The sequence below is a fragment of the Euleptes europaea genome, chromosome 12 (assembly GCF_029931775.1).
Source record: "Euleptes europaea isolate rEulEur1 chromosome 12, rEulEur1.hap1, whole genome shotgun sequence".
NCBI lineage: Eukaryota > Metazoa > Chordata > Lepidosauria > Squamata > Sphaerodactylidae > Euleptes > Euleptes europaea.
The window spans coordinates 39,894,708-39,910,493 of NC_079323.1; the positions used below are offsets into that span (position 1 = coordinate 39,894,708).

The following is a 15,786-nucleotide window of genomic DNA, read 5'->3' on the forward strand; positions in this document are numbered from 1 at the left end:
CATCAAAATGCCATTGAGGATTAAATGGAACAAGACAGAACCATTATGCTGACTTTTGCTCCTTGGCAGAATACAAATATGATAGATGGATACATAGACGACAAAGCAACGGAAACAAATTATGTTAATGAAAAATCTATATGGACAAGCAATCATCGGAGAAATATTGGCAAAACCTTTGAATAACTTGAATCCAAATACATGATCTATTACAAGCTTCTAACAGACGATATTAGTTTATGTTTGTACAGAAAACAGATTCTGATTTCATTTTGAGGATACTACAATCTCTTAAGTAAGGCTTTGATAATTAGAACATTAACACAAAGTATTCCTGAAATGGAAAGGTATTTTATTTTGTTAGAGTGCATTACAATATCAATACAGGAAACAAAATAGAAATCAATTAAAAGTATGGGACACGATTTATTTTTCATGTGTTTTTATATATATAACTATTCCTTATCCTCCTTGGCTTTGGAAAAACAAAACAAAAATGAGCAGCATTTAGCCTCTGCTACTGGCACAGGTTTGCAATATGTACTTGTACTGCATCTATATCTAGAAACAGTGGCAAAAATCCAGAAGATCTGAACATATGCTTGCCAGTAATCTATATTTCCACTTTCTGTTTAGTTTTCTCCCAGGAGCTCACAGCATTCATCTGCCAAATCACTTCAAACTTAAAACACCCACACAGACACACACAAAACCCTAACTGTTTGGCACAGCAAACTTGTGTAAGAGAGGCTAAACAGTAGAAAATGAGTATTTCTACATGTAACTTTCTAATTTATTCATATAAGGATAGGAACCAAAAATTTCAAAAGCTTCTGAGGGCTAATTCCATGCATTTAAGGATCATGGTCTTTATGGATATTTACCTCTGAGGTTAAACTAGACCTGAGAGAAATCATGGATCTCCACCAGTCATTTATTTACTTATTTAATTTATATCTTGCCTTTCTCCCCAGTAGGAACCTAAAGCAGCTTACATTGTTCTCTTCTCTTTCATGTTATCCTCACAACAACCCTGTGAGATAGATCATGATGCCAGAAATTTTGTTAGTCTTTAAGGTGCTATTGGACTCTTGCTCTTTTCTACTCCTGTGAGACAGGTTAGGCTGAGAGTGTGTGACTGGCTCAAGGTCTCACATTGACCTTCTATGGCAGAGTGGGGATTCAAACCTGGGCTTCCCAGATCTTTTAAAGGACTGTAGCTTGGATTGGAACTACATACACTCTTGGGGTGTGTGTGAATTCTTCTACTTCAGTATGATTTCTCATCGAGACTCCATTGTTGCTCGCCAGTTAAAAAAATGGGTGCCCATCTTTTTAAAGGGCTATAGAAGTGTGAAGAACCTTGTTTCAGTTTGTGAAACTATGTGAGGTGGTGAAAAGATTCAACTGTTCTCCATCCTGGCACAGTCCTGCCCCAAACTGGGTCCCTGTGCATCTGTAGTTTTGCTAAAAAGCCACTGGGAAGACCTGATCATGAATTTCCCAACACCTTGTTATGTATTGATCCTGTCTTAAGAGTGCTCACTTTCCATTGACTAAGGGAGCAGTCCTAAACAGATCTACTCAGTGGGGCTAACTCCCAGGAAAGTGTTCTTAGAATTGCAACCTAAAACTTAGGCTTATGTCTAAGTATGCACCAAAATAACATCTGGGTTGGTAATTAAAGCTCAAGTCCTAAGCATGGCATCAGGCCACAAAGTTCTAAACATCTTTTCAAGTATATGGAGCCTTGGGATTAAGGTGCTTGGTCATTAAATTCTGATGCAGCGATACCACAATCCTAAATGCATTTACTTGGAAATCCTATTGATTCCATTGGAGCTATGAAAATGTGCTTAGGATAACCCTCATTGATGCACACAGTTTCTTAATCACTAATAATAATCTTATAGTTTTTATGCTATCCTTAAGCTATGGTTCATTATCATCCGGCTACAGTGTGCTGGTTTCAAGCAATATCTAAGTTTACCACTTAGAAATGAGCATCAAATTCTCATTCAGCCAGTGAAAATCGATGCTGTGCTGTGAGGAAATAGGCTCTCACAGGGCACCATAATGCAACTCGCTGATAAAAGATAGGATGCTATACCAATTCAGGTGCACGTCCTTCTTACTGGAACTACAGTACTGTAATCCCTCATTCAGAGAGCAGCACAAGCCTTACGTGGACCTTGGCTGTCATTCTTTCCAACACAAAGTACATCCCTTTCGTCACATTTTGCTGTTACGTGTATCATTCAAAACACATCATGCAACACAATCTTTTGGCTCAGAAGGTCATATAAACTAAATACCAGCTTAACTTTTTTTACTCTTAAGTTTTTGATGGAAGGTTGATCTTGGCTGCTGCTTTCAGCATATTTACTATGAGGAAAAGTTTGGACCCATTTAATAGCATTTATATGTGTGTTGGAATTACTTCATTGGTACTTTAATCTCAATGTTTTGTTCCTGTAATCTGCTTGTGACCCTCTTGATGTATCACAATCAGATACGTGAAAGGCTGCTAGCCTAGGTGTTGGCACACTGTCCCCCTATGGGACTTTAAGCTCTTTTCTATAAGAACAGAAGATTTTGGGATCTGGATGCTAAATTATTTTAAGAAGTTAAAGGGAAATACTTTGATCCAGTCTATTCAGTGCCAATTTGCAGCCGCCACACTACAAACGTATCAGGATCAAGGTATCCTATTGCGACCAGGCTGGCGTTCTCTGGCTTCATTTTTTAAGTAAAATACAAAATATGAACTGTATACACGTTGACAGGTAGGCTATTCCGCTAAAATGTTATGGCACGGATTATTTTGATGGAGTACTAATCTTGGTGCTGTCCCTTTGTATTGGAAAAGGATGCAAATTATTTGTTCTCAAAACACACCGTTAAAAAGGAGACTCTTTCCAGTTCATTTTCTACCGTCATCCATTTTGCACAAAACTATCTGGATTCTCTTATAAGACATCATCAACTTCAGAATTTTCCATTTCATTCATAATCAGTGGGCATGAATGTGATCTAATATCATTCCTTTTGAAGATGGCTTCATCCAGATCCAGTTGCTTATCACCGATCTTCACCTCCATGCAACCGTTATAAAAAAGTGTTACTGGGGTTGCGTCAATTGGAACATCTGCATAAAACACCACAAAAAATCAATACCAATTTTTGCAATATCAATTTCTAATTAAAAAATGTAAACAATGCCAGAAAAACCAATAGCTATTAATGCTTACGTTTATTTGGAAATATATATGAAAAGTTTCCCAAATACTATTTCAGCTATTGAAAGATATTTTTATTTCTCATTTTGTCCCCCCCCCCAAAAAAAAACTTTGTGGGATTCTTCCTGGTGACATCAGGGCCCTGTGGGACCTTGAGGAGTTCCGCAGGGCCTGTAAAACGGAACTATTCCGCCAGGCCTGTAACTGAGGGCAGCTGCGAATAGATCCATCATTACTGGCCTCCCCATCCTCTCCCCACACTCCTGACATCTGTGGGGGGTAGATCTGCCGTATCCCAGTTACATTGTGGCCTCTGGGTAATTTTAAGGCCATCTGTCTATGGTTTCATTATGATATTTTATTGATATTATTGATGTTTTACTGATATTTGATGTGTTTTAAAGGTTGTTACCCACCCTGAGCCTGGCTTGCTGGGAATGAGAGCAGGCTATAATTTTTTTTAAAAAAAAATTCTAGTTGGAATACTTCTTTTTATCAATTTTCCATTTATTTTAAGAGTTAACATTAACAACAGTAATGTCATTACAAAGGGAGGGGGTGGCTAGGAAGAAAGGGTGGGATTTCTGAGTCCAACACACTCAACCAATACACCACATTGGCTCTATACAATTAATATTTTTGTACTATAGTACTATAGCTGTATTTATCTCAACACACATCAAAGGCATCAATACACCTATTTACCAGACACATCTTTAATATTTTTTTCTTCGAAAAAATATGAAATAAACATCTGAGCAAACAGGGATGTTTGTATTTCTGGTTGAAAAGAACGGAGAGCTGTGTGTGAAACACTGAGGAGTGGGCAGAAAAAGATGACACACGTCTCCAGCTTCTACACAGATGACCTCTCCACGTGTTGACTGATTGCACTTAGGGCTTTTAGCCTCCTTCGATATAATACTCTTCCCTCTAAGTTTCTCGAAGGGATATATAATAAAAGGCCAATGGATGCACAAAAATGTATATGTATACGGGACGCATTAGAATCCACTGAACACGTCCTATTTGAATACACGTTATATGATCATATATGATCAGGACCCCCAATTCCCTTGTTAGTGGATTGTCCCAAACCTCTCAGAAAACATCATCTAGAGCTCCTTTTGTCAGACACAATACCAAATTTATCTGTTAGTATGGCTAGATTTGCCTGGCAGGCAACTAAAATAAGACAAAGTGCACTTAAGGCTCTAGAATAACCAATCTATGATTAGAATCTCTACTGTTCTATGTATACTTTGGAGGATTTTATCCTTTTATGCCAGTTTTTAATCTCCACTACATCTTTATCTTTTGTATTATCAGTTCATAACTATTTATGTATATATTTAATTACAATTTTGGGGGATATTTGATGGTCTATGACTACAAATAAAGTATGATGATTATGACTGACTGCACTGAAAGGAACAGCGGGCCTGAGTGCACTGACCCCACCCCCTGATACTGTGTGACTGCCAAATCATCTTCATGGAGTGAATGAGTGGAGGACGTGTACACACACACACACACACACACACACACACACTTCCTCCCTCAGAAAACAATGTCACTGATCGTGGGGAGGGAGCCTATATGTGGGCACAGGTTGGGGGGGGGGCAGGGACGGCATGCTTGTACCTGTTCTCCCTTCCTGCACGGTCAGTCAATGTATGGACAGGTTGTTGACACAGGGTTTCTGTGCTGAGCCAACACAGGCCTCCTATGCAGGGATGTTTCCCCATGGTCACCCCTGACAACTGCTTCAGGGCTTCCTTTTGATTAGGCATGACCTTTTCCACCCGTCAGAGGCTGTCTCACTCTCCCCACGTGTTTTGCCTGCATTTTCCAGATTCTGGCAAAAACAGCATCTGGAAAACATGGTCAAAATGCGCGGGGAGAGCAAGGTGACCTCTGACGTGCGGAAAAGGCATGCATAATCCAAAGGAAGCCCCCAAGCGTCAGAGGGGGTGACCGTGGGGAAAACGTCCCTGCATAAAAGGCCACAATGAAGTAGCACTCCGTTTCTTCTTCTCTGCCCCAATCTGAACACATTGCTAAAGCTTAGCTGCACTCGCTAGACAATTAAAAAGAAAAGAGAAATCCAGCAGCTGTGGATTTCAGATGCAATTTTCACACACTGTAATTTTCACATGTTGCAAGAATTCTGAAGGCAGGAAATGACATTAAAAAAAGATTACATTTTATGCATGGCTTTATCAAACTTCCAGGATTTTTGTAATTCACTTGTGGCCAAAAAGCAGTATATCAAAGCAAAAAATGTGAATTTTTGTAAACACATCTCCCTCACTTATCTTTAAGTAAATACTTCATTGAGAAAAACACAAGGTATGCCAACTCTGTTCTCAGACATGTCAGCAGAGGGCGCTTGAGGTATATGATAAAAGACAGAAGGAAAGGAAAGAAGAGGCCGTACTGGAATGGGAATGAGAAAATAGAGGTTCCTCAGGTCACATCCCAGAAAAGACTCTGCTTCTATTAATGCTAAGCTAGTACATTATTACTACTAATACAGCACTAGACTTTAATAACAACTGCAGAAAATTGCTTAAAGAAAGGACACTGTTCTTATTTTAAAAACAAACAATGCTGGATTATACAAGTTAGGTTAACAGTAAAATTATAATGGAAGAAAACAACATTTACCAGGAATGCCACCTAGGTAGGTATCAATGTGCCCCCTCATTGCTTGGTCCAGGACAGCAAACTGTTGATCTAAGTAGATGACATCTGAATGTGAATCGGCTGTAAGTTCGAGCATCCGTCTGGTGATTCTGAGTCCCACTAGCACTCTTCTCGCGGTACACAACCTCTTAGACTCCAAACGGGCCACAATGACATTCTCAATAGACACAAGAAGTTCCTAGGAGCCAGAAGCAAACAATAATCACATACACTTTTGTGAGTGGTTTCATTTTGCTTGTAATGGGGGTCTGAGCTGTAGGCATTCTTGGGGAATGCCTGTGTGCGGGGGGGGGGGGGGTAAGGGTGTTTCATTGGATTTTCCGCAATGTTAATCTAGGAGCTGTAAACCACAAAAGAAAGGTATGGATATTTTAGTAAAACAAACAAATGCATTGATTTCAAAAGGCTTCACGTTCTTAAGACCCAGTAAAAACAAGCAGATTCTGATGTGGCCCAGTCATTTCACAGGACTCCCTGCACCAAAGGGGAGGGGGTAAGTTTCTTCAAAACACCCCTCGGCCAAACCCGTTCAAAGAAAGCTTGCGTGTCGGAATAAGTGTCTTCAGAGAGAGTTGAACAGAGAGCCTTCCAAACAAGTAGCCCATACATTCTGAAGTGGTACCATCAAGCAAGAAAATCCTACATCAGAGCTGCCCCTTTGAATCAGCTGAGTCTACTGCTGTCAGTGGAAATGACGAGGTAATTCACATATTTCAGAATTAAACTAGTCATTCGCAAGGCCCCATATCGGTGACAATACGCCTCAAGTTGTTATCTTGCCTTAGGCCTCTGGTGGTAATTTTTTTTTTACTTTCAGCCAGATCAGATATTCATGCCAGATTTCTCCCCAGTGAAGACTCACGCTGATTTACATCATTCTCCTCTCCTCCATTTTATCCTCTTAACAAACTCCCTGAGGTAGGTTAGACTGAGAGTGACTGGCCCAAGGTCACCCAGCATGCTTCAGTGGCCGAGTGGGGATCTGAATCTGGTCTCCCAGAGCCTTGTCCGACACTCTAACACTATAGCACGCGGGCTGTCACACTACTGACACAAAGAAAATGTGATGCATATACATGCCTTCAGTGGGCACAAATGACTACCTGGGAGTTGGATGAGTTGGACTCTGCTATTGATAGAGCAAGAGGCACTGTTTCCCCAGAAACCAATGCAAGCAGCACGCCAGTGCTTGTGGATGGGCGGATGGTCAGGGTGACATTGATCAACCAATCTTCCGTATCGCTGAGGCTGTCATCTTAGTTTTGTTTTTAAAGAAGAAGAAAAGTATCCATTAGTAAGACACAAAATTTGGTTTCTCATTTACTTTGGTTTAACATTTTACCTCTGTTTTGGCACAACAGATATAAACTGAGAATCTGTATTATTGGGGCAGAGTTTGAGGTGAAACAGAGTACTATGACTTTGGAATCACAAGCCTTCTAGAAAGCCATTGTAGCTTCCAGGTAAAAAGATGAAGTAGATACCTGCCAAAAGCCCTGAAATGTTTTTATTTGATTGCACCAGTTGAGAAAAGCAGGCAACCATGCTGCATCACAAATAGCTTTTGCTCAATAGTCTGGACAGTCACATCATGACTACAGTTATGGACCCCGAAGAGGATGCACATACACATGGATACACACGAAGCTGCCTTATACTGAATCAGACCCTTAGTCCATCAAAGTCAAAACTGTCTACTCAGACCGGCGGCAGCTCTCCAGGGTCTCAGGCTGAGGTCTTTCACATCACCTACCTGCCTAGTCCCTTTAACTGCAGATGCTGGGGAATGAACCTGGGACCTTCTGCATGCCAAGCAAATGCTCTACCACTGAGCCACTGCCCTACAGCCAAAGCAGCTTGCATCAACCTCTCCTCCACTTTATTATCACCGCAACCCAGTGAGGTAAGAGGCTGAGAACATGTGATTGGCCTACCATCACCCAGTGAGCTTCCATGGCAGATTAGTGGTTCGAATCTGGGTCTCCCAGATCGTAATCCAAAACTCTAACCATTATATCAGTTTAAGCTAGATAGTCTAAAAGGTGAGCTCTTCTCCCCCCACCCCATAACAAACTCAGGGAAAACCCCTTCTCTGACTTGCAGCTGAATGGGATTGTTCTCAGCACTGATGCGTTGCTTTTTATGTCAATCAGGAAGATACACCCTCCCTTTTTGATACTACACCAAACCTGCTTCTGAGATGGTTGGATGGAGAGCCTGTGAAGGTGAATGGTAATAAACATTCTCATTTGTATTAATTTGGCAACCACCACAGAACAGCATTAGGAGAAGTGGGAAACATACTTACTGTAGCTAACTTGAAACTTGGCCACTCCAGTACCAGGGTAATATGACCCCTTTGCAACATTTACTAAACAGTGTTTACTCTGTTTCTCTTGAATGACTTCTTTAACACCAGAATTCCCCTGATTCATTAGGTTCCAGGCACGAATGCATCCATCTAGACGGGGATTAATCTGCAGAAGAGATACAGCAATATTATTGGGGCATTCTGATTTGGACTAGAAATGCTGTCAATCAATGGTTGGAAGGAACCTTTTTGAATAGCCTTACAGATGATATCAGGAAGGCTTCCATGCTGGCAAGATTTTAGGAAGGGCTGGGATTCTGACTCGCCTCATAGAGAGTGGGGTCTGATGCAGAGAAGGTTGGGCTTCAGAATCAGGGCAGGAACCTTCAAATAGCCTTTTCTGCAAGGAGCCCCAAGAAGCAAGAATACGGCAATTGCTAGATTCAAAGCAGGGAGCTTTGCTTCTTTCCAAATCTGGGTCTTTGAGCAAATCTATAAGCTGGTTTTCATCGCATCAGGACTAAAATTTGTACTAGCCGCAGGCCAGTTTAAACACGATGCTTGACTTTCAATTGGCCTTACTCCTGCACTCTCAAACCATGGTGTAACATATCTACTTGAATGAGTGGTGCATAGCCCATACACACTACCAAATCTTGATATGACCACTACATTGGTCACATGGCTTGGGGAAAAGATTTGCAGTAACACTCTAAGCAGAGCTGAAATCAGAGGGCTTAAAAAGAAGTTGGTTTTTATACCCAATTTTCTCTACCTTTTGAAAGGAGTCTCAAAGCGGCTTACAACCACATTCCCTTCTTCTCCCCACAACAGATACCTTGTGAGGTAGGCAGGACTGAGAGAGTTCGGAGAGAACTGAAACTGGCCCAAGGTCACCCAGCAGGATTCGTGTGTAGGAGTGGGGAAACAAACTCAGTTCACCAGATAGAGTCCGCCGCTCATGTGGAGGAGTGGGGAATCAAACCTGGTTCTCCATACTGGAGTCCACCGCTCTTAACTACTACACCACGTTGGCTCTCGATGCTTAGGGTGACCCTGTTGGAAGCTTAGGCTACGGACAGGCTGACTGGCACATCCAATTCAGGGGATCTTGTTTCCTTTCAGGTGGCATGCCACCATCTGATATACCTATATGTGGTACAGGAAAACATACATTCCCTTTCAGGGCTCTTTTCCATGCTACCATGTGCCAAACATGGGTAAAACGGCATACATAATTCTCATCCTGCATGTTACTCTCACAACCCATAAGGTAGATTAGGTTGAAAGCTTCGTAACAGCCTCAAAGTCTTTCAGGGAACATCATGGCAGAGAGATCAGAACCCAGGGCACCCCGGTCCAAGTCCAATGCTTGAAACACTGCAGAACACAACCGTTTTTCCAACACAGATTCCATCTAGGATAGAAGTAGCAGCTTTTTATCGGCCATTGTTATTTACTTTTTTTGAGCATTTCCCCTGGGATTCTTGAAACTACAGTTGGTTCTTCCACTGAAATTTATCTCCCAACTGCCGCTGGTCAAATGCAATTCCTACAACAGCACAGACAAATCCAGCAGCAGCAGTTCCAACATTAAACTGCAAGTGCAAATGCACCTGTTATAAATTTGTTCTTCGCAAATTTAGCTGCTTTTATTTACACCCTCCTCCACCCTGTAATCACCAATTAGTTAATACTTTTTAGCTCCTACACTTTTACCACAGTGACTGCCTGTTTTCAGATGTAGATAAAATGTGTTATATGCATCACTAAGGATTTAACTATTTTTGTATTCTCTGCAATTCAAATGCCTTTAAAGTTAATGGTAAATGCCCTCTTTTCTGGCTTGTATCTAGCATTGCCGGGTAACATTTGTAGGAAGGCATTCCAAAGAAGTGATGTAATTTTGTCTTCTAAGAATAACTAGTAACTGAACTTGAAAATGCACTGAAAGGGAGAATCCCACACCATCGCCTCAGATAAAACCTCACGACTCACTTCATATGTTGTGACTTTTGAAAGGAAGGGAAAAAAACCACAAGAATTTTGTCTCTGACTGCAGTGACAAATGAACAGATGTAGGTATATATGAGAGAAGAGGTCGCAACGGAGATGCCGTAATTGACACTGAAAAGAATTACCGCTTTAATGAGCGTGTTGTCCACTTTGCGAGGAAGACCCGCAATGTACACCTTCGTCTCCAGAAAACCACTGGATGGCTTGAAAAGATTTCTTGGGCTGTTAATATTCATCACTGCTTCTTTGGCTATTTTGACAGTGATGCTGTGCTCGAGTTCCTCCACCGAGATCTGAATGTAAAAAGAGACAGAGATATTTGTAAAAGCTGAAGGCAGTAACCTCAACACAGCAAGGATTCTGTGTTGCCGAAAGTGAAAGCAAACTGGGAACAAACTTCACAAACCACAGGATAAAGCCGGTCTATTAAATCGGGCTTTAACACTTTCTCTTCCTTGGCTCCATCAACAACCAAAAGAGACTGCAACCAAGAAATCAGAAGGAGACTGAGACTGGGAAGGGCAGCCACGAAGGAGCTAGAAAAGACTCTTAAGTGTAAGGATGTCTCACTGGTGACCATCATCAAGTTAAGCCATGCTGTAGTATTCCCTGTTACTATGTATGAGTGTGAAAGTTGGACAATGAAGAAAGCTGACAGGAAGAAGATTCCTTTGAAATGTGGTGTTGGAGGAGAGTTTTACAGATACTGTGGACAGCCAAAAAGCCAAATCAGTGGGTTCTATATCAAACCAAGCCTGAACTTTCCCTAGAAGCTGAAATGACTAAACTGAAGCTATTGTACTTTGGTCACATTATGAAGACAAAAGTCACTGGAAAAGACAATAACGCTAGGAAAAGTCGAAGACAGCAGGAAAAGAGGAAGACCCAATATGAGATGGATTGACTCTATAAAGGAAGACGTGGCTTTCAGTTTGCAAGACCTGAGCAAGGCAAGGTTTTTAATGATAGGATGTTTTAGCGGACATTGATTCTTAGGGTTGCCTTGAGTCAGAAGTGACTTGACGGCACTTAACACACACACATACCTTGTGCAGCGCCTAAATTTATCTTAAAAGGTAAAGGTCCCCTGTGCAAGCACCGGGTCATTCTTGATTTGGGTGGTTTGCCAGTGCCTTCCCCAGTCATCTTCCCTTTACCCCCAGCAAGCTGGGTACTCATTTCACCGACCTCAGAAGGCTAGAAGGCTGAGTCAACCTTGAGCCAGCTACCTGAAACCAACTTCCGTCGGGATTGAACTCAGGTCGTGAGCAGCTTTGGACTGCAATACTGCAGCTTACCACTCTGTGCCAAGGGGCTCCTGAAATTTATCTTAAACACTGTTAATATAAAGACTATCAGGTGCTTTCATTTAATCTCAGCCTGCTAAGGAACTATGTATCTGGTTTGGCATTTGAGAGAAATATGGTTGGACTATTGCTGGCGTTTGTATTTTCTGTGAGTGGACAAAGAACGGAATGGAAGTTACAGTTACAGAAGGGGAGTGTGGGAGGAGTTGAGTATGGATAGAGGCTTGGCATGAATCTTGTCATAAAACTTTCAGGTGTGATTCTTTCTTATCCTGCCTGGCTTGACCCTCATCGTTCCAATTCTGCTTCATGTGAAAGAGCTCTACAGATATTAGGCTTAAAAAGAGAACATTCCACTCATTAGTGAGGTGAACTAATACAGACTTCTGCACAAATTTTGGATCACATCTGGTTTATGTACATATATAAGTGCCGTCAAGTTGTTATGGTGATCCTTGCAAGGGGCTTTCAAGGCAAGTGAGAAGCAGAGATGGTTTGCCACTGCTTCCCTCTGCAGAGTCTTCCTTGGTGGTCTCCCATCCAAGAACTGACCCTACTTAGCTTCAAAGATCTGACAAGATTGGGCTCTACCATGCCGCTTTCCCTCCCCGCATCTGGCTTTGACAAAGAGATTTCCAGAATTTTTTGTCTAACTAAACACTGAAATAAATTATTTATGTCTGACTGAAAAGTAAGTATTTCCCTGGATCTTAGGCACAGAGCTATAATTGAAGCATTTAAAATCTAAATTATTATGAAGTCATCAAAGTATTTTGGAAAATGAAGTCACGGTTACTACCGTATACTTATGAAGTTGTTTGAAAAGAAGATTGCTTCCTTACACGCATTTTATTTTAAATTCCTGGCACTGAAAACACTTACTATGTGCCACAAGCCATCGTTGATGGCTTTGCCACCAGTTGTTACTTTGGTTATCACTTCATTCTTGAACTGAATTTCAATCTTCCCATCACGAAGAGCAAGCAAAATCCATGATGTGTAGTCAGGAGACTCAGCATATAATATAACACCTTCACTATCGTAGGTCCGAAAATCAAATTCAGCTGAAAATCTGGGAGGGGATAGAAAAAGCACAATAAGGAAGAAAGGATGAAGTACGAAACAATGAACAGACTGGATCTATACACTGTGAAAGTTATTACAGAATAAAATATGACAAAACGTGACAAAACAGCTACACATGAGGCAACTCACAAGCAACAATGACCACGGCTAATAAAAGGGCTCTTAACCACACCAGTGTGGTCTAGTGGTTAAGAGTGGCGGACTCTAATCTGGAGAACCGGGTTTGATTCCCCACTCCTCCACATGAAGCCTGCTGGGTGACCTTGGGCTAGTCACAGTTCTCTCTGAACTCTCTCAGCTCCACCTACCTCTCAGTCTCTGTTGTGGGGAGGGGAAGGGAAGGCGATTGTAAGCCACTTTGAGACTCCTTAAAAGTAAAGAAAAGCGGGGTATAAAAACCAACTCTTCTTCTTCTTCTATATCTGCTGAGATCCAGAGCCCCAACCATCATTATTTAGGGTTCAGTACAAACTGGTAACATGGATCTCCCACCACAAAAGCTCATGAGTCATGAAAGAAAAAAAAACATTTAATTTTGAAAAATCATACATGGTAATGAGCTTTCAGCTTGCCCTGGTGCCCTTAGACTGTCTGGCTCTAGTAAAGTATACCTTTTCCCCTGTTCTCCCATACTTAAGGCCTTCTGACGTCTACTTACCTTGTAACGTCCGGCAGTCTAAACCTTAAATACAAAACAGGAATCCCTATAAATTGCTCTGCCAGGTAAAGCAATTCATAATTTGTTTCAAGATTCAGAGTGAGGCAATCTTGCACAGGCTGGGAATAACAGAAAAAAAGAAACACCTGTTATAATTTGACCAAGTAAGGTCAAATCTCTGTTCTCAGGCAGCTTTAGCAATGTATTGGGACAAATTCAAATACTTTCCCCCTGATTTAAGCTGCCATTATGCAGTAGGAATGAAGTAGAATTAGGTTGTGTGAAGAGATCAACAGGGACTGTATAATGATATCTGCCATCAATGTTTGTGGGACTGTAGACTAGCAAAGTCCATTGCACAGTGGATTCCTTCAAACAATGTAGTTCTGCTAGATTTATTATATGCAAAAAGGAAATTGGTAAAAACAGCCGTCATTTTAATCCAACTTCTTGTTTTGTGGTAAAATAGCTTTACAGGGCTTCTCCTAGAAATGAATGAAGTCTCCAGACTAGCACCACAGGGTAAGGAGCTTATTGAACATTAGAACCACAACCAACCAATGCAATCTGCACAGCAGATAAGTGTGTTATTGGACATGTGAGCTAGCTGTCAGGACTACTTTATCACTAAAAACTTGTTGGGTCTTTTTGGAACAACAGCTCTAATATTATAGCTACAGTTGAAGGTATCACCTTAGAATAAAGGAATCTCAAGCAGTTTTTATGTGAACAGTTCTGATTAAAAAAAAAATAGTTCTGGATCTACTTTCCATGTACGAGTTGGTTTCCTGAAACCTGATTTCATTATCAGCAGGGAATGGACTTACACCTCATGTTGCCTAATCATTAAATCAAAGTTAACTACCACTCATCAAGTTCTCATAAGTATGTTAAAGCACAATAGCTGCCTTTGATCTGTGAACTCTTTAAGCCCCATTGCATCGGACTGTGTCAAAGCTTGTTTTTAGTGGTAACTGTTTGAATATACTTGAACATGCTTCGACTTGCCAGAGAAGTATAAAGGAAGCCATTCATAGGGAAACAGTGAAGCCCTGCATGCCTCACTCTTTCTTTGTGGAAGAAATATGAATTCTTTGATCGTTTAATATGTCTCTTAGGAAGGTTTGAGCTTGTCGCGAGAGAATTATCAAAGTGAAGGGACTTAGAGCTATGCAAATATTTCATGAGTATCAGCTCAGGTTTTGAACCTTTAAAACAAACAAACAAACAAACCAATGAACTGATTTCAAAGAAGTTTGGACTACAGGACTCGAGATATACAATAGTTTGCAAAAAAAAAAGTGGTGTTATGCAGGCCTTATTTCACATGGTATACATAGATATTTTTTCTCTCTGCTCAAACAAGATGTTCAGGTATTTGAAGCACTACATCAGCCTGAAAAATTTCTGATCGGATGATAATGTGACAAAGGTGCACACCATGGGTGGTGTGGGCAGTCTTGCCACCTTTAAGGGGGGAAACTATGTGTCTAGCTCATGTAATCAACAAGTTTAAGCAAAGATCATCTTCAGCTAGGCTAAGGGATAATCTAAAGTCATCTGACTCATGGAGAGGGAGGTTTTATGTTAGGAATATTCAGAAGTGTAAGGCATTAAGAAGGTGGGGAAGATTTGGCAGACTTACCCCTAACAAAACCCTGTCAAATGCCTGAAATGGGCTCCCCCCTTCTCTGTTCTGCACAGTAGAATGTACAGTGTTGGACCCAAACTGGGGAGAAATTGGTTCAAATCCCCATTCATTCATGAAATAACAACAAAAATTCAAGAATCTTAAATATTACTTGTGCTTCTTTTGGCTTGAGATTGTTGTGAAAAATACAGAACAGGAGTATGTGGCTGGATGCTTGCAAATACTTTCCCTGCAACTGAAACTGTATGGAATGTGATGGAAAGAAGGCAGTTAAGGGGAGACATGAGGGCTATAAAATTATGCATGGTATGGAGAGTGGCAAGGGAGAAACTTTTCTCCCTCATAATACCAGAATGTGGGGTCATCTGCTGAAGCTGGAGGGTGAGAGATTCAAAACAGATTAAAGGAAGTATTTCTTCACACGATGCACAGTTAAACTGTGGAACTCCCTGCCCCAGGATGTGGTGATGACAGCCAACTTTAGAGCTGATATTGTATCGAAGTAAAACTTGACTTGATTGCCAACTTGGAAGGCTTTAAGAGGGGAGTGGACATGCTCATGGAGGATAGGGCTATCCATGGCTACTAATAAAAATGGATACTAGTCATGATGCACACCTATTCTTTCAAATATTGGAGGAGCATGCCTAATATATTAGGTGCTCTGGAACACAGGCAGGACAATGCTGCTGCGGTTGTCTTGTTTGTGGACTTCCTAGAGGCACCTGGTAGGCCACTGGGTGAACAGACTGATGGACTTGATGGACCTTGGTCTGATCCAGCATGGCCTTTCTTATGTTCTTACGATG

General features: G+C 41.2%; 1 protein-coding gene across 1 annotated transcript in view; it reads right to left on the bottom strand.

Moving 5' to 3' along the window:
- Positions 1-2,969: 2,969 nt before the first annotated feature.
- Positions 2,970-15,786, bottom strand: part of PROS1 (protein S) — a 36,012-nt gene continuing 23,195 nt past the window's right edge. The window contains exons 9-15 of the mRNA XM_056858188.1: positions 13,327-13,445; positions 12,465-12,654; positions 10,401-10,568; positions 8,257-8,425; positions 7,052-7,203; positions 5,910-6,126; positions 2,970-3,148 (exon numbers count right to left, since the gene is read on the bottom strand). Coding sequence (XP_056714166.1) covers positions 2,970-3,148; positions 5,910-6,126; positions 7,052-7,203; positions 8,257-8,425; positions 10,401-10,568; positions 12,465-12,654; positions 13,327-13,445 — 1,194 coding nt within the window. The remainder of the gene's footprint in view (positions 3,149-5,909; positions 6,127-7,051; positions 7,204-8,256; positions 8,426-10,400; positions 10,569-12,464; positions 12,655-13,326; positions 13,446-15,786) is intronic.